Source organism: Mustela nivalis (assembly GCF_964662115.1).
Source record: "Mustela nivalis genome assembly, chromosome: 2".
In the NCBI taxonomy this organism is placed as follows: domain Eukaryota; kingdom Metazoa; phylum Chordata; class Mammalia; order Carnivora; family Mustelidae; genus Mustela; species Mustela nivalis.
This window is the reverse complement of record NC_139021.1, coordinates 48,511,451-48,536,007: the sequence shown is the minus strand read 5'-3', so window position 1 is coordinate 48,536,007 and position 24,557 is coordinate 48,511,451. Positions and strand designations below refer to the sequence as shown.

The window sequence follows — 24,557 nt, the reverse complement described above, 5'->3', positions numbered from 1 at the left end:
CCCTGCTGAGGGAGGGACCCAACTTGGAGCTCTGTCCCAAGACCCCAGGATTGTGATCTGAGCTGAAGGCAGACAGTTAACCAACTCAGCCACCCAGGTGCCCTGTAAAAAATATTTTTAAACACCCATTTAAAGTCTGAAAATTGTCCTAAGAGCATACAGCAAATGAAGAAACATTTCTTCAAGAAAATTTATTCTCTATAAGAACAGCAAAAGCTGGGGCGCCTGGGTGGCTCAGTGGGTTAAGCCTCTGCCTTCAGCTCAGGTCATGATTTCAGGGTCCTGGGATCAAGGCTTGCATTGGGCTCTTTGCTCAGCGGGGAGTCTCCTTCCCTTCCTTTCTCTCTGCCTGCCTCTCTGTCTACTTGTGATCTCTGTCAAATAAATAAATAAAATCTAAAAAAAAAAAAAAACCAGCAAAAGCCTACAATAGATTCCTTAAAATGACCGGTTTTCACCTAGAAAGAGACCTGTAAAGAAATAGAAAAGAGGGACCTGTAGAGAGGGCAAAAAAAGCAGACAGGGAAAAATACTTGTAAGAGGGCCCAGATATTAGATAAAAGACTTCAAGGCAACCACCATATGTTCAAAAGACTGAAAGCATGCTTTAAAAGTAAAGGAAGCTGGGTTAGTAGTGCTTACCAAATAAAGAATAAAGAGAAACATTTTTTTTTAAGATTTTATTTATTTATTTGACAGAGAGAGAGAGGAGGGAGCAGGCTCCCCACTGAGCAGAGAGCCCGATGTGGGACTCGATCCCAGGACCCCAAGATCGTGACCTGAGGCGAAGGCAGTGGCTTAAACCACTGAGCCACCCAGGCACGTTACTTTAGGGTCTCTACAGTGCATTTGAACCAGTAGAAGAACCTGAACTTGGAGATTACACAATCTGAAGAGAGAAAAAATACTGAAGGAAAATTAACAGCCTCAGAAATGTGGATCTCATTAACTGCACCAACATACATTGAAGTACAAAAGGAGAGTAACGGAGTGATATATATGAATTATAAATAAAGTATATATAACTATATAACCTATATATTAGATAGTGGCTCTAAGCTTGCCAAATTTGATGAAAATCATGAATTTACACTCCCAAGAAGCTAACTTCAAGTAGCAAAAATTAGTAGAGAGCCACATAGTAAAAAAAATACTGAAATTGACATAGTAAAAAATGCCGATGTACCCCTGGGGATAAAAATACATGTTTATCAAAAATAAAAAATTAAAAAAATAATAAACAAAATAAAATGCCGAAATTGAAAGAAATGTGAGAAGTTCCCAAATACTTGCAAATTAAACTGCAACTTCTAAATAACCTATGAGTCAAATAAGAAATGTCAGAAAAAAGATGGAATAAGAGGGATGGGCTCTATATTGACCCATGTTGTGTCTGGGGGTAGGGGGGAAGGTAAGAGAAAGAGTCAGACTCCAGAGGTTTAAAAATTATTTGGTTTTCTGAGTTGTGGGACCCAAGAAAGGCTGCCTACGCTGTAACCTATATCTGGACCCAAAAATCTTTTTTCCCCAGTTGTATGAAGATATAATTGACATGTAATATTTAGAAGTTTAAGGTATACGACATAATAATATGATGCATGTATTGTGAAATGATTACCACGATAAGTTTAATAATATCACTACACAGTACATTTTTTTCTTATGATGAGAACTTTTAATATCTGCTCTGAGCAACTTTTAAATATACAATACACAACTGTTTATTAGAATCATCGTGTATATTACATTCCCAGAGCTTAAATATAACTGTAAGTTTATACCTTTTGACTACCTTCATTCAGTTCACCTAACCCCTGGATCCAAAATCCTGATTTAAAAGTACCTAGACTTAAAACTCTCTAGTCTTCTAGTTTCTGTTAGTACATACCAGCCACCAAATTCCTAAAGCCAAGATACACTGTCTTCAATACTAAGCTCCTGCAAGGTTAGGGTGTTAGGTATAGAAGTTCTAGTTTAGTATTCTGGGGGATAATTGGAAAAAATATTCTACTTGCTCTCCACTGAAATCCCAGAATGTTCACTCATATCGCCAAACCCTGAGTGTAGTTTATCCTCTCTTCTTTTGAGTTGCTCGAAAATAAACAGCAGCTGATACCCTTCTTCATTAAACCCTACTAATGTACAGTGGATGAAGTAGTAATGTCCTTAGGTTGATATCGCAAGTTCCAGTAAATGAATCCAACAATTAGTCCATATCTTATGGAGTAGGAGAGTAACCCTGCCAAAGATGTGACTACTTAATTCATTTGGAAGATTTTCATTGAGAAGTCTTGATACCCCATCTGATTTGTGATTTATGGGCTAGTGATACCACCACTAATGGTGGGGCTCAGTTGTCTCTACTTCCTTTGGCAATACAAGACTGCTGCCCATGACTAATGTATGCCTTAAATCACAATGACCAAGGAAGACACAAGCAGCTAAACATATTGGTATAATTGACTCATTTATACATTAAGTGGTTATAACCACCATTTTTGTCTAAGTGCCTGCTCGAAAACATAGCTTAGTTATTTCAGAGTGCCTGGAGTCTGTATTCTTTTGTTATGACTCTGTCATGCTGGTGTTTCCAACATTTATTGCCTCATCCTGGGGTATAAGCCACAGTCTGACCTAATTGCTTCCCATCAAATAGCTCATGCCTTGTCCTACCGAGAACCCCCTGCCCAATTTCTCCACTGTCATTCCCTGAAAGATGTGTTGAATCAAACACACAGACACCTACAAAGCAAAACAAGCACCTATTTACTAGAACTTAGCAAACCAAACCTAGAATCCAAACAAACCTACCTGGTCCTTATCCTTACCTCAGGATCTTGTTGAAAGATTTGCTCAGACTTTCCGGAAATGGTAAGAATCACGTATATGTGTGTATATATTCTTTTTTATAGTGGGTGTGCTTTCTTTGGTTTTACTGAAAGTGAATTTTAGGAGGATCAATCCATGAGATCTTCTCTGACACTTATCAAATCAAATGTTCTCTACTGAACATTCTTTTCCAGGAAGCTGCTGTGCAGTTTTCCAGCATGATTCCTACCAGGCTTTGGAAAGGCTATATTGAGAAGTAGTTACATCTGTTAGTTGTTAATTATAAATCTATAAATAGACTGAATCCTTATCTTTCTTCAAGAAGTGTACAAATTCTAGTCTTCTAACACCTACATAGATCTAATTAAGCAGTGCTTTATAGATGAAGTTGGATTTTGTTGTTGTTGTTGTTTTTCTATCAAACTCTTGGCATATCCTTTTATTTAAACCCAAAGAGATGATCCTCAATACTCTAAGAATCTTTGAAATCTTTCCAGAATTTTGATTACTGTCAGGCAGTACTTTCCATAGTAGATAACTCTTTGACACTTCACGGGTGTATGAATCGCCCTTGCCTTAGGCTGCCCTTGTAGTTGCCACAGCTTTAAATGGATTATTTTTGTTTGCCATTTTTTCACTTTTATCTCCATACTGCTGTAGTTGTTGGTAATGTAACTGTCTTGCTTTTATTTTTTATTTTATTTTATCTTATTTTATATTTTTCACATACAGTGGGACTTAGTCTCACCACCCTGAGATCAAGACGTGAGCTGAGATCAAGAGTCAGATGCCAGAGTCACCTGGATGGCTCATTGGGTTAAACATCTACTTTGGGCTCAGGTCATAATCCCAGGGCCCTGGGATCCAGCCCCGTGTCAAGCTCCCTGCTCAAGAAGAAGTCTGCTTCTCCCTCTCCCTCTGACCTGCTCCCCTGTTCATGCTCTCTGTCTCTCTCATTTTCTCGTTCAAATAAACAAGATCTTTAAAAAAAAAAAAAAAAAGACACCTAACCGACTGATTGTCTTGCTGTTAGATTCTGTTTTCTTAGTATATGGCTGATCAAGGGAGACTGAGGGTCTGTCTATGCCACTTCTTTCAACTATTTTTAAACCTTGAGGTGGAAGGGCTTCCTGATTGGCATATAGTTTCTTCTGAACAGTAGTGAAAACAATATTGGTTTGCACTTTTACAAGCCTGGAATGCCCTTTCTGCTCTTGGTGTTTACAATGCTGGCATACCTCACCTACTATTTTGTGAGCACTGTTGAACTTATGAAATCTACGTGCTTGCTCTCTTTACTGATAGAACCCATATAAAGATTCTGAACTTTGAGAGCATATTCTTTGTGACGCATAAGGGCCTAAAGATTAGAAGAATGCCCAGGGTGCTATGGTTCCTTGGTAGTGTATGCAGCCTATTGATTGTATGGGTTCCCCTAAGGGACCTTGGAGACAGCCCTTTCCAGTAGGCATTGATGTCTGACCTCATGCTATCTCTAAGCTAGCATGAAGACAGGTCTGAGGAGTGCTTTGGAAAGCACAGTGGCCAGGGTCCATGTTGGACAAGTCATCATGTCCATCTGTACCAAGCTGCAGAACAAGGAGTATGTAATTGAGACCCTACAGGACCAAGTGCAAGCTCCCTGCTGCCAGAAGATTCACATTTCTAAGAGGTTTGACTTAAGTTTAATGTGGATGAAATTGAAGATATGATTGCTGAAGAAAAAGCAGCTCATCAGAAGGCTGTGGAGTCAAATGTATCCCTAATCATGGCCCCTTGGATGAATGGTGGGCTCTGTAGTCACGAGAACCTGGGCACTGCCTATCAGTGAATCCTATTTCCTGTAAAAAAAAAAAAAAGACTAGAAGAGTAAAATGTTTTTCTTCCTGTCAGCTAAAAGATAAGTGTTTACTAAATAAACTTTAACTGGTTATGATTACTAAAGAAATTGATACACTTAAAAACTGGTATAACATCATGAGTTTCATCTTAGGATTTCTGGCATATTTTCACACTACGCAAATTATTAGTTTCTTATTAGTTCTCCTAAAACTAACTTTTAAAAATTAAATACTTTTAGCCATAATTTAAATAACATAAGTTAAATCACTAGTTTGATGTTCTGGTTATGTTTGTTTTAAAATTTTCCCAATTCACATTATATTAGTCATGCAAGTATTACAATTAAAAGGTGCTTGACCATGTAATCAGCTGAAGTCATTCTGTGTAATACCAGTAGCATGTGCATCACACATTACAAAACACAGACAAACTGTTGGATGGTCTACTGACTAATGAAAGATCCCAAAGGTAATATTTTGGCTTTTCCATTTTTCCCATTTTACAAAGCATTTTTTCTCACAGATTTTAAAAGCACATATTATTTGATTTAGTAATGTTTATGGCTAACATGACATAGTTGGAAGATATCCACGAATGAGTCTGAATTTTTGCTAAATAAAGTATTTTTTATAAAAGCATACATATAATTATGTAAGTATGTGTTTTATAAATAAAATAGTTTAATTACAGTAGAATAAGACAAAATATTACATACTTTAAGGTTAGCTAATTCTTGGATAACTTTTGTCATTACCTTGAAGGATTTACTTGTTTGCTTAGATGGTTTTATTTTTCATTCTAGGGAATAGGTTTCCTGGTGCTGTACAAGGAATTGAATGATGTGGGGGTCATTAGTGGTGAAAAATTATCTTTTGACAACACTTTTGACTTGGAATCACCCCCTCTTGATGATAAATCCAAAAAATGTCAACACTCATTTGACACAGGGTTTTAGTTGCCAAAGGGTTTGTACCAGAGGGTACTATGCAGAAGTTTGGATCTTAATTGGGGCAATGTATTATGAACAGGAACCCCTCATGTGATGGCTCATTATTTAGACAAGCTTTGGTAGTTTAGTGATAAGTATTCTTATCTTACTAAAATTTCAAAGAAATGTGTTATCAATCATATTTCCAATGAAGAGAGTTGCTAAGCAACTTGATTTTTCATGAAGGTCTAAATGACATTCAGCTTCAATAAATGTTTGACCCGATTGGCCTCCCCTTTTTTTATCTGTAAGATCAGAGGACTGTTCATGCATAAGGAAATAGAAGATTGCAATGTATCCTAGTTGAATTATATTTTGCTGTAATTTGGATCTCTTGTTCTTATATTTGAACATGTATTGTTGAAATTCAGACCCCACATATTAGATCATAAGCATTAATGACGATAAGAATTAGCGTTTTTTTTCCCCCTAAGATTTATTTATTCATTCGAGAGAAGAGAGAGATGGGGGTGGGGGTGGTAAAGGAGCAGAGGGAGAGAGAATCCCAAGCAGACTCCAGCTTCCACAAGGAGCCCAACGTGGCCCCCATCTCACAACCCTGAGATCACAACCTGAACTGAAACCAAGAGTCAGATGCTCAACTGACTGCGCCACCCAGGAGCCCCAGGCATTAGAATTCTTTCCTTTTTAAAGATTTTATTTATTTGACAGAGAGAGCGAGATCACAAGTAGGCAGAGAGGCAGGCAGAGAGAGGGGGAAGCAGGCTCCCTGCCAAGCAGAGAGCCCACTCAGGGTTCCATCCCAGGACTCTGGGATCATGACCTGAGCCAAAGGCAGAGGCTTTAACCCACTGAGCCACCCAGGTGCCCCTGCGTTAGAATTCTTAACTCTTAGAACTCTTCAAGGAAGAGGCCACTATTTCTTTGCTTCTTTTAATGTCATCCCAGATTTTTAATATATGTGTTTTTTCTGTAAACTGACTTGATGGTGTAGTAGGATAGAATACAAGTCACCATATAAAATGTAAATTCTAATGTATGCAAATTATATTTTTATGTAAGTTTGTGTAATTTGCATTTCCTATTTCTACTTATAATGCACAAACTTGTGAAAACAACCTCTTTGGGGCACCTGGGTGGCTCAGTGGTTTAAAGCCTCTGCCTTCGACTCAGGTCATGATCCTAGGGTCCTGGGATCCAGCCCCACATCAGGCTCTCTGCTCAGCAGGGAGCCTGCTTCCTCCTCTCTCTCTGCCTGCCTCTCTGCCTGCTTATGATCTCTGTCAAATAAATAAAATCTTTAGGGGAAAAAAAAAAAAGAAAACAACCTCTTTATTTATTATATTGTTGTACCATGCAAGTTTTGGTGGGCAAAGAATAATGTTCTTTATCATAATGAGAAGATGAATAATCCTTGAAACATATTTCTTAACTAAGTTTGTTGTTTTTTGGTAGTACTGTTTCGCTTGTTTATTTTACCTAGAAAGTATAGAAGATAGATGTTTGTGTGTTGCAAGGTTTGGACAGGAAAAACAAAAACCTAAATTGTTTTCTTACTTAGAAAAGATAATGCAAGGGAGTAATAAAGCTAATGAGGTAGCTTTTGATGGAAGTTTGTTAGCTCAAAGGAGACCTGAAATTTGGAAATTCCAAACAATCCTGACCACTCATGCATTTAAAAACTGGTATGTCATCATCAACGACCTAAATAAAATTTGGCTGGGGTGCCTGGCTGGGTTGGTTGGAAGAACATGTGACTCTTGATCTGGGGGGGTTGTGAGTTCAAGCCCTACATTAGGGGTAGAGATCACTTAAAAATAAAATCTTTTTAGAAAATAACCAAAAAGAAGCCTTTTCAAAATGCACAATTGTGTCATAACATGGTAATTAAATATTTAAGAAAATCCAACCAAAGTTTTTTAAATTTAGTTTTAAGATTTTTTTATTTTTAAATAATCTCTATACCCAATGTGGGGCTTGAACTCACAACTCAAGATCAAGAGTTGTATGCTCTACCAACTGAGCCAGCCAGGCACCCTTCTTAATGATTATTTGTATTTTGATTTTTTAACTTCATGTTTCTTAAACAATTTCATTAACAGAAATTTCTGAAAAGATTCAACAGTAAATTTTTTAAAGATTTTATTTATTTGACACAGAGAGAGAGAGCACAAGCAAGGGGAGCTGCAGACAGAGGGAGAGGGAGAAGCAGGCTCCCCGTTGAACAGGGATGCTGATGTGGGGCTCGATCCCAGGGCCCTGAAATCATGACCTGAGCCGAAGGAAGACACTAAATTGACTGAGCCACTCAGGTGTCCCAAGATTCAATAATATTAAGAAGACTTTTGTGTTATCAGCCCCTGATCTTTAGTTGTTTTTAGGGGAAAAGATAATTTCCTTTTTTTTCATGTTGTTATTCAGTATTTCTCAAAGAATGACCATAGGTATGAGAATTACCTGAAACTGAAAATTGTAGATCTCTAAGTCAAATTCTCATATCAAATGCTGATTTCATCTCCGAGGTTTGGGTTCAAAAGTTTGCATTTTTAACAAATACCAAAGATGATTTTTCTCAGTAAAATCTGGGAACCAGTGGTGTAAGTGGTTTTTAGCTTCTCCAACAGACATGAAATTTTGAAGACTAAATGAAATGATGGCTAATTTGTGAATATTTTCTAATTGAATCCCAGCTACTTTAAACAAGTGAAAAATCTATTGTGAAAAATACAAAAACACTGCAAAATAAATTTCAAGTGACCTATTAGCATCATTAACAGTATAATTGCTTTTAAGAAAACCTTTAAAAACTGAAATTTAAAAAATCTATTTTCAAAATTACCAAAATAGCTTTTATAAAGTAATACTACATGCTATGGAATGAATTGTGTCACCCCCAAATTCATGTTAAAGTGTGATGGTGTTTGAGGAGGGAGCCTTTGGAAGGTATTAGGTTTAGAAGTCTTGAGAGTAGGGCCCTCCTGATGGTATTAGTGTCCTTATAATAGACACTGGGAGCTTACTCACTCTTTTTGTCTCTGTCTTGTGAGGACAAGGAAAGAAAGTCTGTAAGCCAAGAATAGAGCTCTCACTAGGACTTGACCATGCTGACACCCTGAACTTGGACTTCGGGCCTCTAGAACTGTGAGAAAAACTATGGTATTTTTGTTATGACAGCCTTACCCAACTAAGGCACAACATAAATGTAAGCTTTTTTTAAATAACAATAATTTATCAATTCCTGTCCAAGCATGTATAGAATGTCTTCATATTAAAAATAGTTATTAATCAATAAAATTTTATTAATAAAATTCATCAATAAAATTTTATTAATAAAATTAATTTGCAAAACTTGTCACTGATTTTGCTAATGACAATTCACACAGGAAAAACCACTTTCAGATCAATTGTTTGACTTTTTTAGCTGAATATTTCATGTTTTATTTCAGATTTTTAATTTCAAGTTTTGCTTATAGAGTTCTTTAATTCAGTTGAAGACTATTTGGTTATTAGAAAGTTCTATGAATAGGAAACAAATGTATTATAACGGTTTAGTTTTACTTGTGAATGCTGATGTCTTAACATTTCATTCAGTCACCTATTTTTGCTAGTTTGTTGTTACTTTAAGTAAAATCTTGCATGAAGCTTTCTTAATTTTGTCATATAGAATTCCCACATTTACTATATTCCAAGTGTCGTGAAAACAACTCATTTAAAATTTAGACCTGATTCTCAGAAGTTTGTAATCAAGACAAAAGACTTTTTTTTTTTTTTTTAACTCAGATCTGTGTGCCATCTCATTTATCAAAAATGGCTTGGGGTATCACTGAAGTACAAAAACCTACGAGTGCCTAATAGTCTAAAAAACACAGAATAATCTGTTTTCAATAAGGCATTAAGGACACCTCTAAATGCAGGCGATCTGGGGGGTCTAGCTGAGTCTAGCAGTTCACAACCTCTCCCGTGACACTTCAGTTCCTCTACCTACAAAGTTAAGGCCTTGGGAATAATTGCTGATTAGGACAAAACCATCCCAAACCTGAAAAGATGATCTATGGAATAAACCCCTGCACTTAGTCCCAGTCACTGAAATGTTTGCAAAAGATTCTAAAGCTCGAAAAGAGCGCTCAGCAGGTAACACCCGAAGACGGTAAGCGACCCAAATCTGATCTCCTGCGGCTCTACAAACGGAGCTCAGAAACCGATGGCCACTGCGCATAGTGTCTTTCTGCCCCAGAAATGTCCTTGCTTTCTCCCGCTGCAGCTGCAGGAGGTCATCCTTCCCCGTGGCAGCTCACGAGCAGCAGGGAGGCGAGTGTGAAACACACTCACCGACGCTTCCCCTCCTCCCTGCTCGCTCCTCCTTCCCAAGGAAAAATGCGTTTCCAGGCAACGGCGGGCCGCGGCGTCACTTCCTGCCATTTAAACTCGGGTCCCCACCCCTCGCGGCCCCTTCTCTCAGCTTCCACTCCCCCTCCCCTCGGCCGTGGGCTTCATTCACGCTTCCCAGGGCTTGGGGAGGGGGCGGAGGCCGGCGCGCCCAGCCTCCTCGAGACCAGTGGGCGCCGCGCGCGCACCTGTTGTTGCAGGAGCCCGCGCCCCTTGGCTCTGCTCTTGGCCGCCGGCGGCTGGAGCGGCCGCAGAAGAGCCGGCCCGGCAGGTGGCCGCGGGCGGGGGCGGACGAGCCGCTGGGCGCGGGGGCCGCACCGCCGCGGCGTGGGGACGCGATGGCGGCGGCGGAGCCCGCGAGCTCGGGCCAGCAGGCGCCGCAGGGGCAGGGCCAGGGCCAGCGGCCGCCGTCGCAGCCTTCCCAGGCGCAGCCTCCGCAGCAGCCACCGCTGCCTCAGCTCGGGGGCGGCGGGGGCGGTAGCAGCAGGCACGAGAAGAGCCTGGGGCTGCTCACCACCAAGTTCGTGTCGCTGCTGCAGGAGGCCAAGGACGGCGTCCTGGATCTCAAAGCGGTGAGCCCGGGAGGCGGGGATGGGGGCGGACTTCGTTGCCCGAGGCCCCCGAAGAACCCCACCCCCTTGAAGCGTGGGTCGGGCGGCGTGGCGTGGACGCGCCTCGCGGGGACCGGGCGACCCCAGAGCTAGGGCCGTGTGGCCGGTGCCCAGGCCCAGGACTTCGGGATGGGGGAGGGACGAGGGACCAGGATGGCCCCGATCGGCCGCACAACCAATAGGGCCCGGCGCCGCGCCGGGCTCTCGACAAAGAGCCTAGGACTTGGAGCGCGCCCGCGTGGCTTCTGGCGCAGGAACCCGAGGGCGACCGAGGGTCCTTGCTGCTTCGCGTCCACCTGTGGCAGTGGCGCAGGAGGTCCCGGGGCACCTTGCCTGGAGACACCTGGGGATCGATTTTGCTGTTAGGAATGATGGTTTTAATAGGCTATTCTAGTTGAGAGCGTGTTCCCCTTGTTCGAAACAAAACAAAAAAACCCCGATGTTGCCACCGCTTCCGGATGAAACGGAAAAAAAGTGAACTTTACACACTCATTCCCCGATGAAATAATAATAGTAATAAAAACCCGCTCCCCTGCACAATTCTTTTCATCATCATGACGGGTGGGAGGGTTATATATGATTTTTTATTTAATATGGTATCTGATAGAGATTTCTAAAAGAGAGATTTGCCATCACACAGAAAGGGTGTTTCAGAACTTTGACTCAAGAAGCGCTTAGTAAACTGTTTTATGAGAAAGTATGCTTCGTCTTTTACTACAGTTTTCAAACAACAACATGCATCAAAACTGTTCAGTTAAACAAAATGACTTATCCGTTCCAGGCAGGATTTGGAAGGATTCCCCACAACAGGAGAATGTGATTACTTGAATTAAAATTCAATCAGTGCACCAAGTTTAAGTAAGAACCAAAGCTTTAAAAACAAAAAAATTTTAAAAGATTTTATCTACTTATTTGACAGAGAGAGACAGCAAGAGAGGGAACACAAGCAGGGGGAGTGACAGAGGGAGAAGCAGGCTTGCCGCCTAGCAGAAAGCCCATTGAGGGGCTTGATCTTGGGACCTTGAAATCACAACCTGAGTGGAAGGCAAATGCTTAACTGACTGAGCCACCAGGCACCCACAAATAAAAATTACTGAGGAGTCGTTAATTGCCGCAGACCCCTCTGAGGCATTTCCCGGAAATCAGATTTTACACTGTTGATTGGTCCCAGCACCCACTGGAGTGCCAGAGGGACCCCCTTACTCATCTTTCAGAGTGTGGCCAAGATTAAGGTTGTGCCTAGAGCAAGGGAAACAGCATCTGAGCTGGAGAGCATTCTGTAGTACTCCCTGAAAGTAGAGAGGAAGCCCCTCCCCACTTGAAGATATTCTACTATAGGCCCTCCTCTGAGTGTAGCCCAGGGACTGCTGTTTGACTTTGAGTGCCCTTTCCTTACCCTAAGCACAGTAGGTGTTCATTAAGTGATTACTGAGTTGAATTATCTGAATTCAAATGAGGCATGATGTGTGCATTTTGCATGTTGGCAAGTAGTTTCCACTGTCTTCTTTTTTATTTCTGGAATCCCCCCCCTCAACTCTAGAAATTCCTTTTTCTTTCTACAGCCTTTTCCTCCCTCGCTTCCTTCCTTTCTTCCTCCTGTAAGTGCTTTATAGAATATATAAAGTATTTAGATTGTCAAGAACTAAAATGGATTCAGTTTAAAGAATTTCATAGGAAGTCGTGAAGTCATCAACGAAAGCCAGAGAGGTTACAAAACATGGCTTGCAAACTGCTGTTCAAAATCTAGATATTGAGTTGTATCCTGAACTTACCATGAAAATGTACTGTGGTTTCAGTGAAGGTAATCAGGGAAGTTTTGGGTTTTCCAGATACAGTTGAACTTGGGCTTTAACTTTGAGGGCTTCTTTCTCAGCTCACCAGGGAATATGATGGAACTTCGCCTTACTTGCCTTTAAATTCTTTGTCTTTCTCCTGTTTCATCTACAGCCATGTAAGTGTTCTCCAGAAGTCACAGAGAAAGTGAGTAGGAAGTGGAGTTTAATTTATCGTAATAGCACTGTTTCATTCATCCTGGAACTTTCCTAAAAGTTTCAGAGATTTCTGCAGTAACATTATGTCTCTTTATATTGATAATTTTTTTTATTCCTAAAGAGCACTGTGTCATTCTGTTTCACATATATATGAAAAAAATACATATTTATTTACATATACTTTTCATTTATTTACATAGATGTATAAAATCTTATTTATATAAAAATCTTACAGTGAGATCTTTCCATGGTGTTTCTTATTGTGAACCATGACATCTACTACTGAAAATAAGAACATTAACACTGTGTCTTAGTGATGCATTTCTTCTTCATAATATACCTGAGAAAATTGCTTAATAAATCAAATAAATTCTAATAAAGCTGTTCGAGTATACTTTAACAATTAGGAGGGATTAGAAACACCTTGAAAGTGGTTTTTGTAACATATAATCTCTCCCTCCAATTCCCACACTATAGGGTTTTATTTATAAAAATGGGGTGCAGTAGTTGCATTTTTTTATTCCATTGAGATGACACATTATCCCTTACTCCTCTCAATTTATGATGCTAATAACTAGCATTTATTGAGAGTTTGTTTCAGACTTTTCACATATGTTAACTAATTTTATCATCTTAACAACTTGGAAATTTGGCCCTAACATCCCTATTTCACAGATCAGAAAATTGATACATTGAGTAACTTGCCCAGTGTCACACAGTAGAAAGTGATTTGAAAGTAGACCATTTTTCTATGGTGTATGCTTTACTGCCTTTTAGTATTCCTTAGAAAAACCAAAACTTCTCATTTAAGTTTTTCATCTGTATAAGAACGTGGAATGTTTCTTCTAAAGAAAAAACATGATTATTTTTATTCCTCTACCCATGGCAGAAGAGAGAGGTATTAAGCTCTTTTTTTTTTTTTTAAAGATTTTATTTATTTATTTGAGAGAGAAAGAGAGAGCACACACATGCACACAGCAGAGGAAGGGGCAGAGGGAGAGAGAGAATCCCAAGCAGACTTCATGCTAAGCATAGAACACAATTTGGGACTCAGTCTCACGACCCTGAGATTATGACCTGAGCTGAAATCAAGTCAGAAGTCCAACCTACTGAGCCACCGGGGTGCTCTGAACTCCTCCTTTAAAAATGAGGGTATTGATGGCAAATTCCACATTATTTCAAAAATTAAACTAGGGTTCTACTTTTCCAGAAGTAAGAATTTAAGGAACTGTTAAGATAGTCATGACTATCTATATATTGTTTTGGAAATTCCTATTAAATATAATTTCTAACTGAGTTTCTATATTTTATTTGTCATTTTGATGCCACTCTGAATTTTAAAGCATGATTAAGATTGTATTATAATTGTTTATCTTACAAATTGCCTGCATGATACCTAGTTAAAATGATAAAGTATTTATGATGTTCCTTATCTCACAGGTCCCTGACTTGTACCCATTTATGATTAGCTAGTTAATACATGCCTTGGAAGAGATAATTAATCTAAGGGCTTTGTGACATAAAGCAAAGATTTGGTGTCACAGGATAAAGACTGGATTAGCCTAAGAAAAAATACATGAGTAGGACAGGCAGAACTTTAGGGCATAAAAATTCTCAGGACAATTTAGGGCTTAAAAATTATCAGGACAATTTCACTTTTGAGTGTATACCCCAAAGATTTAGAAACAAGGTCTTAAACAGATAATTGTATATCCCATATTCATAGCATTATTCATAAGAGCCAAAAGATAGAAGCAATACAAGTGTCTATCAACAGATGAATAAGTTAACAAAATGTGATCTGTACCTACAAGGGAAGACTGTGCAGCCTTAAAAAGGAAGGAAATTCTCACACATGCTACAACATAGATGAACCTTGAAGACGCGGTAGTTACAAAAAGATAAATAGTATGCTATTCCACTTACATGAAGTAACTAGAGTAGTCACATTCATAGAGACAAGATAGAAGAGTGATTGCCTGGGGCTAGGGAGAAGGGGAGAATGGGAAGTTGTTGTTTCATAGTTGAACATGTTAGGGCTGCACTGTGTCCTCTCAAAATCCATATGTTGAAGCCCTAAACCTCCATACTTCAGAACATGACTATATTTGGAGATAGGGCCTTTAAAGAGATGCTGTAGTTAAAATGAAGTCATTGGGATAGGCACTAATCCAATCGGACTGGTGTCCCTAGAAGGGAAATTTAGACACACAGATGCGAGGATACATCCCCCCAGAGAAAAACCCATGTGAGGACACAACGAAAGGGTGACCATCTGCCAGCCAAGGGGAGAGGCTTCTCAAGAAACCACACTTGCCAACACCTTGATCTTGGACTTCTAGCCTCCAAAACTGTAAGAAAATAAATTTCTGTTGTTTAAGCCACCCAGTCTGTGGTCTTTTGTTACGGCAGTCCCAGAAAACTAATAGAATGGGTATAGAATTTGCCAGATCAGGAGGGTTGCATGTCCGTGTGAATGTACTGAGTCATACGCTTAAAAATGGTTAAGATGATTAATTTTATGTCATGTGTATTTTACTAAAAGAAACATATAAAACAGCCACACGAGATACTATGACATAACTTAGAATGGCGAAGTAACCCAGAACACTAGTGATACTGAATGCTTGCGAGAATGTGGAACAACAGGAACTCTCATTCATTCCTGGTGGGAATGTACAATGGTATAGCCACATTGGAAGAGTGGCAGTTTTTAGAAAACTGAACATATTCTTACCGTATGATTCAGCAATCACACTGCTTGGTATTTACCCAAATGAGCTGGGAACTTAGGTCTACCCTCACATGAATGTGTGTAGCAGCTTTATTTGTAATTGCCAAAACTTGGAACACCCAAGACGTCCTTTGGTAGGTAAATGGATAAATAAACTGGCCCATTCAGAGAATGGAGTACTATTCAGTGCTTTAAAAAAAAAAAAAAGCAACAAGCCCTGAAAGACATGGAAGAACTTTAAATGTTTATTACTGAGTGCAAGAAGCTGATATGAAAAGGCTACCTCCTGTATCATTCTGAGTATATGGCATCCTGGAAAAGGCAAGACTGTGCAGACACTAAAAGCTCCGTGGTGGCCAGAAGTGAGAGGGCAGAGCACAGAGAATTCTTAGTGAATGTACTGTGTATGGCACTGTAATAGTGGACACATGTCATTACATATTTGTCAACACCCATAGAACATACAACACCAAGAATGCACCCTCATATAAACTATGGACCAACAGTGATAACGACATGTCCGTGTCGGCTCATCCATTTAAACCAATGTTCCACTCTGGTGAGGGATGCTGATAGAGGGGGCAGCTCTGCATGTGTGGGAGCAGGGGTGTAGGGGAACTCTGGACTTCCTGCTCAGTTTTGCTATGAATCTAAAACTGCTCTAAAAGAATAAAATGATTCATATGCACATAGAAAGCTGATCTGGACACATCCATTCCGGCGTCTCATTATTCAACATGAATACAAGATGCTTGGCTAAGTGGAAAAAAATTCTCAGGAGACTAAAGCTCTACAACACTAATAAAACTTATTATTATTAGCTAGTACCAAATGACTGGCACTATGCCTGATGTTTACTTGTATGAACTCATTTAATGCTTAGAACAAACGTATAAAAGAGAGATTCTATCATTTTGCTAATAGAAAAGTCAGGTGAAAGGAGGTGTCATGATAGTCAATATCCCAGCCCCATGTTGGGCATAAAGCTTCCTTTAAAAAACAAAAACAAAAACAAAACAATTTTGGGTCATCTGGTTCACTCTGTCGGTGGAGCACGTGACTTTTGATCTCAGGGTTGTGAGTTCCCGACCCACATGGTGTAGAGCTTATGTTTTAAAAAAATATCCACAGTGAGTGACCTACAAGTCCAGGTAGCTTGATACCAGCAGTGATGCCTTGAACCACCATGCCGAGCATATAACTATGTTGTTTAAAGTTTAAAGGTAACTATTAGCAGGTCAGAAACACTCTGAACTGCTATCTCATTTTAAGGGGGGAAATAGCTTAAGTCCATGAAAAAGAACAAACGGTAACATGAAAGCATGACACACAAAATACATCAAATGAGTGATAATTGGAAACTGGGTTTTTCTGTATTACATACAGAGTATATGTAATACATGTGAATGTATTCAATTTCTTTTTCTTTTTAATAAAGTTTATTTTTATTATTACTTTTTTTTCTTTTTTTTTTTTTTTTTTTGAGAGAATGTGACAGTGGGTGGAGGGGAAGGGCAGAGGGAGAGGGAGAGAGAGAATCCCAAGCAGGCTCCATGTCCAGCATGGGGCCTGATGTGGGGCTTGATCTTAAGATCCTGAGACTGTGACCTGAGCAGAAATCAGGGTCAGATACTTAACTGACTGAAGCCACCCAGGTGCCCCTTTAATAAAGTCATTTAGATGAAAAAGAATTCAGGCATCTGTTGCTAACAAGAAACTTGCCAATAAAGGTGTCAAGAAGTTTATGGTCTACCAGGCAAAAAAGAAAGAGAAAAGAACTTTGGAATGAAAGTATCAGTTTTCAGATAAAGTCTACTTTAGTATCAGGAGTAGTAAATGGTAGGGGCACCTGGGTGGCTCCGTGGGTTAAAGCCTCTGCCTTTGGCACAGGTCGTGAATCCCGGGGTCCTGGGATCAAGCCCCGCATCGGGCTCTCTGCTCAGCGGGGAGCCTGCTTCTTCCTCTCTCTCTGCCTGCTTCTCTGCCTACTTGTGATCTGTCAAATAAATAAATAAAATCTTTAAAATAAAAAGTAGTAAATGGTATAAATTGGTGTTTTGGAGAATAATATCACAATTCAAGGATGTATTATAAAATTCAAGCTGACCGAAGGAATGAAAAGTTTGAATAGGATTGTCTGTTAATATGGATTAGGCATATATTTGGGTGTGTGAGTTGTATTATGCTGTTTATTTAATATAGTAAATATATTTTCTAAAGATTTTATTTATTTGTTTGTCAGAGAGAGAGAGAGGGTAAGTAGGGAGAGCAGTAGGCAGAACAGACTCCTTCCCACTGAAGGAGCCCTATATGGGGCTCAATCCCAGGACCCTGAGATTATGACCTGAGCTGAAGGCAGACGCTTAAACGACTGAGCCATCTGGTTGTCCCTAAGACAGTAAATATTTTTTTTCTTTTTTAAAATTTTATTTATTTATTTGACAGAGAGTGACACAAGGAGAGAAGGAACACAAACATGGGGAGTGGGAGAGGGAGAAGCAGGCTTCTCACTGAGCGGGGAGCCAGATGTGGGGCTCAATCCTAGGACCATGGTATCATGACCTGAGCTAAAGGCCCTCGCTTAATGACTGAGCCGCCCAAGTGCCCCAATAGTAAATATTTTTTATAAATACATTGTTTTTTAAGATTTTGCCAGTTAAAACTGGATTTTCCCAATTATTCTTTCTTTATACATTAAACTTAGTATGTTTGTGGAAGGGAGGATTTTTTTCTGATTGACTTTTTTAAAGTTAAAGTATAATTCTCGAGGTAACATACAAATGGTAGAAAGCTCGGAAATAAATTAATATATTCTAGAATAAAAACTACCCAGTATGCCGTCTCCCAAGAGAGCCACTATCTTCCATTTTCAATGTCTTCAATTTGTTCCACCATTTTCTAGCTGAGATCAAAAAAAATTTTTTTAAAGATTTTATTTATTTATTTGACAAATCACAAGTAGATGGAGAGGCAGGCAGAGAGAGAGAGGGAAGCAGGCTTCCTGCTGAGCAGAGAGCCCGATGCAGGACTCGATCCCAAGATCCTGAGATCATGACCTGAGCCGAAGGCAGCGGCTTAACCCACTGAGCCACCCAGGCGCCCCAAGATCAAATTTTATCTTTCCCAATTGTAAACATAATTTGTGATGGCCTTACAAGTTACATCCATCCCATTCGTCAGAATTAACCTTTCTCATAGACAGGTATATAAGTCGTTCCTAGGTTTTTTCCCGTCTCGTCCAACAAAGAAGAGTTAACCATTGTGTGCCTCAGCCCCTTGCTTTAGTAGACTGCAGCTTACGGCTGTAGAGGAAAGTCAGGGACATGGGCAGTGGCACACTTCTTACGCTATAAGTTGGGTTCGGAACACCTACTGATCTGTGGGATTGGTCATGGGAGAGCCACGGAAGCAGGGAATAGTGGGAGCTGAACGGGGCACAAATGGACTCAGCAAGGCAGATGACATTGATATATGGAAGAATTGTAGAATTTAAGGTCATGTTGCTCCTCTACTTAGAACAACATCCAAACACCTACAAGACCTTACCTCCTCTGGCCCTCCTTCCTCTGACGAGGTCCAGGCCCACTCTCCTGGCATGCTCACATGCCCTCTCTTCTCTGTCTTCAGGCTCTCAGACACACAGGCTTCTCCCCTCTGCTGGAGCACATTTCTACACAAATACACAGTCATTTGGCCATTTCTCTAAACCGTCTGGTCTCAGTTTAACTATTTTCTCATCTGAGATGCTGTAGTAGTGGAATAACCACCCCTGCCCCACCAATTAATGTCTCGAATTGCAGAAGATTCCAGACTTTGGTATCCGTTGGATTTAGCAACAGGTCCAGAAAACATTTTTGGCATTTGGACATTTTGAATTATTTCTGCTTAGGATAATCTGCACTAAAGAATTGCTAGATCAAGGGATAATAAACATTTTTAAGGCCTTTGATGAACGTTGCCAAATTGCTTTACAAAAAGATAGTAATTTATACTCCCACTAGCAGCATGCAGTCATGACCGGCCACCTTACCACATCAAAAGCAGCATAGTGTAGTGGTTAAAAACATGCAGCCTGGGGTTATGTCTCGACTTTACCATGTTCAGTGGACTTGAGCAACTTACCAAGGCTCAGTTTCCTTTTGCAAAAGTGCAAACAACAATACCTACCTTATATAATTATTATAGAAATTGCTAAAGTGAGTTTAAAGCATTTAAACAGGGCCACCTGAGTTGCTCAGTCAATTGAGCGGCTGCCTTTGGCTCAGGTCATGATCCTAGGGTCCTGGGATCAAGCCCTGCATGGGGTTCTCTGCTCAGCGGGGCGTCTGCTTCTCTGCTTCCCTCTGCCTTTAACTCCTGCTTGTGCACTCTCTCCCTCTCTCAAGTAAATGAATAAAATCTTAAAATAAAATAAAATAACGCGTTTAAACCGTGCTTGGTACATAGTAAGTGCTATACCGGTGTTTGTTAGACAAATGATAGAGAGATAGGTGCTTATTAGATAAATAATAGATTAGATAGATAAAGAAGAATAGTGCATATTTAGATGTTTTCATATTTTGTGAGTTTGGTAATGAATAACTATTTTTTTTACCATATATATGTATATATACATATATATATATATACTAAAATGCTCACATTCTAAGGGTACAGTTCAATGGTTTTGACAAATGCTTCTACCTGTAACCACCACAGCCAGATGAAAATTTTCACCCCAGTTTTAGTTCTCTGTGCCTCCCCCCAGGCAGTCAGAAGCTTCACCCCCAGCCCCACTAACCATTAGTCTGCTCTCTTGAATTAAAATGGTCTTTTTAGGTCTTTTCATGTCAGTGAACTCACAGCATGTGCTCTGTTTAGTTTCTCTCACTCAGCATGATGTTTTGAGATTCACCTCTGTTGTTGCGTATAACGATAGTTCATTCCTTTCTCTCCCAACATGGTATCTCGTTTTATGGACGTACTGCACTTTGCTTGTCCATTTCACCTGCCACTTCCAATTTTGGGCTGTCATGACTAGGTCCAAGTCTTTGTGTGGATATACTTTTTCATTGTTTTTGTTTGCATTCATTTGATTATTCCTTCCATAACTCATTAAAAGTTTGGAAAATTTTTTCAAGACTGTTAACGATTTTTTGGTGTAATTTCATTTTTTGTCCATATTTTAATTTGTGTTCTTCATGTTTATATCAGTTTTAGTTATTGGGATAGTCAACTAATTTTTGATTTATTCCATTGAGTCAACATTTAGAAGTACCCTGTGAAGGAAATTTATGACATTTTGTTGTATATACATGTGTGTGTGTGTGTATGTGTGTGTGTGTATGTGTATGTGTTTGAGAATGAGAGGCCTTGGTAAGTTTGAAGGATTTTAATCAGTTTTCTGAATAGGCTGTTGGTTACAGTTATGAAGGAAGCTAACATGAAAGTTGTATGTAACTCAGTCAGATTTGATATTCACTATAATCCCTTGAGATTTTTTTAGATTTATTTAGAAGTCCACATCTGTCTCAAATATTCTTGAATATGACAAATTCTAGTGTCCTGAAAACCATTGTTGATTCCTTATGTAATGAGATTTTGTCCATAGCTGAGTTTTCTGATTAACTGAGAATTTATATCAATTAATAACATTCTTTTTTAAAAAAAATTTGTTGTTACAAGTCATTACATTTTTTTTTTAAGATTTATGTATTTATTTGAGAGAAAGCGAGAGTGCAGAAGTACACAGAAGGAGAGGGAGAGGCAGAAGTAGATTTGCTGCTGAGCCAGGAGCCCATTGCAGGGCTTGATCCCAGAATGGTGAGATCATGACCTGAGCTGAAGGCAGATGCTTAAATGACTGAGCCACCCAGACGCCCCTAAGATTTTAAATTTTTAAGTAATCTCTACACCCAGCGTGGGGCTTAAACTCAGCCCGGGATCAGCAATCACATGCTCCGCTGCCTGAGCCAGACAGGCACCCCAATAACATTGTTTCTTATTAAAAAAAAATTTCATGACTTTTGTTTGAAAAATTTTCAGAATGCATTGCACAAGTCTATGTCTTCTTATACTGAAAACACTGTGAGGACTTTACTTTTTTGGTCACTGAAGATAGTCATGATGAATATTATTTTTTGTATTTTTTGTAGATGATAACCTCAAGCTATCTTTTAAAAAAGATTTTATTTATTTATTTGAGAGAGTGCATATGCATAAGCAAGAGTGGGGGTGGGTGGGAGCAGAGGGAGAGGGAGAAGCAGGCTCCCTGCTGAGTGGGGAGCCCTACCTGAACCTCCTTCCCAGGACCCAGGGATCAAGACCCTAGTCAAGAGCAGATCCTTAACTGACTGAACCACGCAGGCGCCCTGCCTCAAGGCTTTTCTCTGTTGGACTCCTGGCCTGTCCAGTGGTCTCAGCTTTGTCTGCTTGTGCGTTTTTTGTCCTTTATGTAGTTTCTTGTCCTTTGATTGCTCTGAGGTGCCTCTCTACTGTCCCAGATGGCACTTCAGTTCTCCCACAGACATTGAAATTAAATAGCCCACCTGTTAGGAATCCTATAAAAGAAGAAGTAAGTAGGATCCAAATGGAGTGAATGTTTTGAGTAAAGACACCTTTTTAAAAAAATCTATTTTTGCTCTTCAGAAGCCTTTTTTCCTACTTCATTGAGCTTGACTGTATTCCAAAGTGTTACAGTTAATGACTTAGTGAGATAGGTAGAGGTGTTCTATTTTGTTCCATGATACACCTTCCAAGAACAAAATTTTCTTACTACTTTAGGGGAGAAATTGGATCAATAATGGTGATAATAGCTACCACAACTCTGATGTCTACCATGTGCCAGGCACTCTTCTAAGTGTTTCAGATCTACTCATTTAATCCTCACAATAACAGTATCTTAACAGTAATACAGATCAAGAAATTAAGGCACAGAGAGAGGCTAAATAACTTGCCCCGGGTCACAAAGTAAGTCAGGCCCATCCCAGAGACTATGCCTCTCACTTCTGTGCCGGTCACCCACCTGATGGCATAAAATATGCAGAGGCAAACCCAAGTGGTAGAAGAGCAGATAGATGCACATGATTTTGCTCTTGTTTTAAAAAGTTAGTACTTGTGAGAAGAGAATTTCCAAAGCAGTTGAAGACTTGAACAAGCAATCTAGAGGTTGTAATTTATAGATTTCAGTGTTTCAGTGGGCTTTTCCTACTTAAACAGATACTTTATCAAATATCTTCTTTTTTCTTTTGAATAATCTTTGTAAAACAATGAAACAAGTTTCTTTATAAAAGTTTATGGGGAGGGGGCTCTGGGGAGGGGGCCCCTGGGTGGCTCAGTCGTTAAGTGTCTGACTTTGGCTCAGGTCATGCTCCCAGGGTCCTGGGATTGAGTCCCGCATCGGGCTCCCTGCTTGGTGGGAAGCCTGCTTCTGCCTCCCCTTCTGCCCCCCTACCTGCTCATGCTCTCTCTCTTACTCTCAAATAAATAACTAAAATCTTTTTAAAAATAAATAAAAAATAAAACCTTATTCAGGATTTAAAAGGCTCAAGCCTCTAGTTATAAAATAAGATGTGGGAATACAGAGTATAACTGGGGAATATAGTTAATATGTAACAACTTTGTGTGGTGACAGTAGCTAGGCTTAACATGGTAATCACAACATATATAAATGTTAAATCACTAAGTTGTACACCAGAAACTAGTAAGTTATTTTATGTCAACTATCCTGCAATAAAAACAAGTTAAAAATTAGAACAAATTTAAAACTTATGCATTTCAAAAATGTTGGTACATAGATATCAATATCATATTTACAAATGGCAATTTGGGGTAGCAAAAGTACTGGAGATTTTTTTAAGAGGAATTTCTTTGGGGCTGTATACTGACTAGGAATTAAAACACTGTGTGCTTAGTGCTGCTTCTTGAGGGAGGCCTTTGTATCCATAAGGTTACTCCTTTATTTTTGGTATTTAATTTCCTTATTGATTTAATGTCCCCTGCAGCCCCATTGAAAGCACATAGCAGCTTCCTGCAGGAAATTTCTTTTTTGCCTCCACCTTAAGTAATCTCTCTTTTTTTCAACCTCTTATAACAATTTATCTCTACAGTATGGGACTGTTCCCATTTTTATACCGCACTCTCTAACACACAAGGTGTTACCCACAGCGTTAGACATGGGTACATGTCTTTTGTTATGATTCTTTTGTTTTGTTATTCTTTTGTTATAAGTTCTAGTGGTGCTTAAATTGCTTATTAAGTGCAATTTTGTTAGCTTGGGAATTTTGACGGCATACCACACTTATTTAAAATCTTGAAATTCTAGAGCCCATTTGAAAATGTTTTGCCACAAACTTATTTCATGAATATATCATTACTGTCAAATTCCATTTGATTATCCGTTAGCTTTATGAGTCTGTGTTCTATAAAATGAGGAGAATTATACCTACTTAACAAAATGGTGTGAGCATTAAATTAGATGATACTCTTTGGAAGATCCTATTACATAGTTATCCTGTTACTGGCTTATAAATGATTCTTCTGAGCTGTGATTTGAAATCAGACTTTCTGTAAGTTAATTACTTTTTTTTTAAAGATTTTATTTATTTATTTGACAGAGAGAGATCACAAGTAGACAGAGAGGCAGGCAGAGAGAGAAGGAAGCAGGCTCCCTGCTGAGCAGAGAGCCCGATGCGGGGCTCGATCCCAGGACCCTGAGATCATGACCTGAGCCGAAGGCAGCGGCTTAAACCACTAAGCCACCCAGGAGCCCCAAGTTAATTACCTTTAACTGTATTTGAAATTAGCTAATAATCAGTCCAAACCTTATCATAAGGGAGATCAACAGAAAACACCACATGGCACAGTCGAAAATGAATTCACTCAGTTTTAAAAAGTTTTTAGGATATTTTCTGGGCACCCTGGGGGCATCACTTGGGTTTTCACCTTATTATTGTCAGCATCCTATGATCTGCATGTGTGTGCATGTGTGTATACAACTAACCGACTTGATACAGTGTTTCCCTGGCACCTTTTCTACTTTTGGATTCTGGCCCCACTGACTGTAGTTTTGGTTTCTGAAGCACAGTAGCTGAAACACTGAGTACACATGTGTTAACAGTCAGGGTCCTGGAACAGAGTCAAGTACCTGGTTTGCAGATGGAGAACCTGAAAGACGGGATGTTTCCCATAGTCATTGTCGGTCTGTGAGCGCAATTGAATGCAACATCATGTTCCAT

The 24,557-nt window shown here is 39.5% G+C and overlaps 1 protein-coding gene across 2 annotated transcripts in view; it reads left to right on the top strand.

The window, feature by feature from the left end:
* The first annotated feature begins 10,029 nt into the window (after positions 1-10,029).
* Positions 10,030-24,557, top strand: part of E2F5 (E2F transcription factor 5) — a 29,537-nt gene continuing 15,009 nt past the window's right edge. The window contains exon 1 of one of the 2 annotated variants that reach the window (XM_082722635.1): positions 10,030-10,578. In XM_082722635.1, the coding sequence (XP_082578761.1) occupies positions 10,345-10,578 (234 nt within the window). In that variant the 5' untranslated portion in view covers positions 10,030-10,344. The remainder of the gene's footprint in view (positions 10,579-24,557) is intronic. The other variant, XM_082722634.1, reaches the window with a different exon arrangement.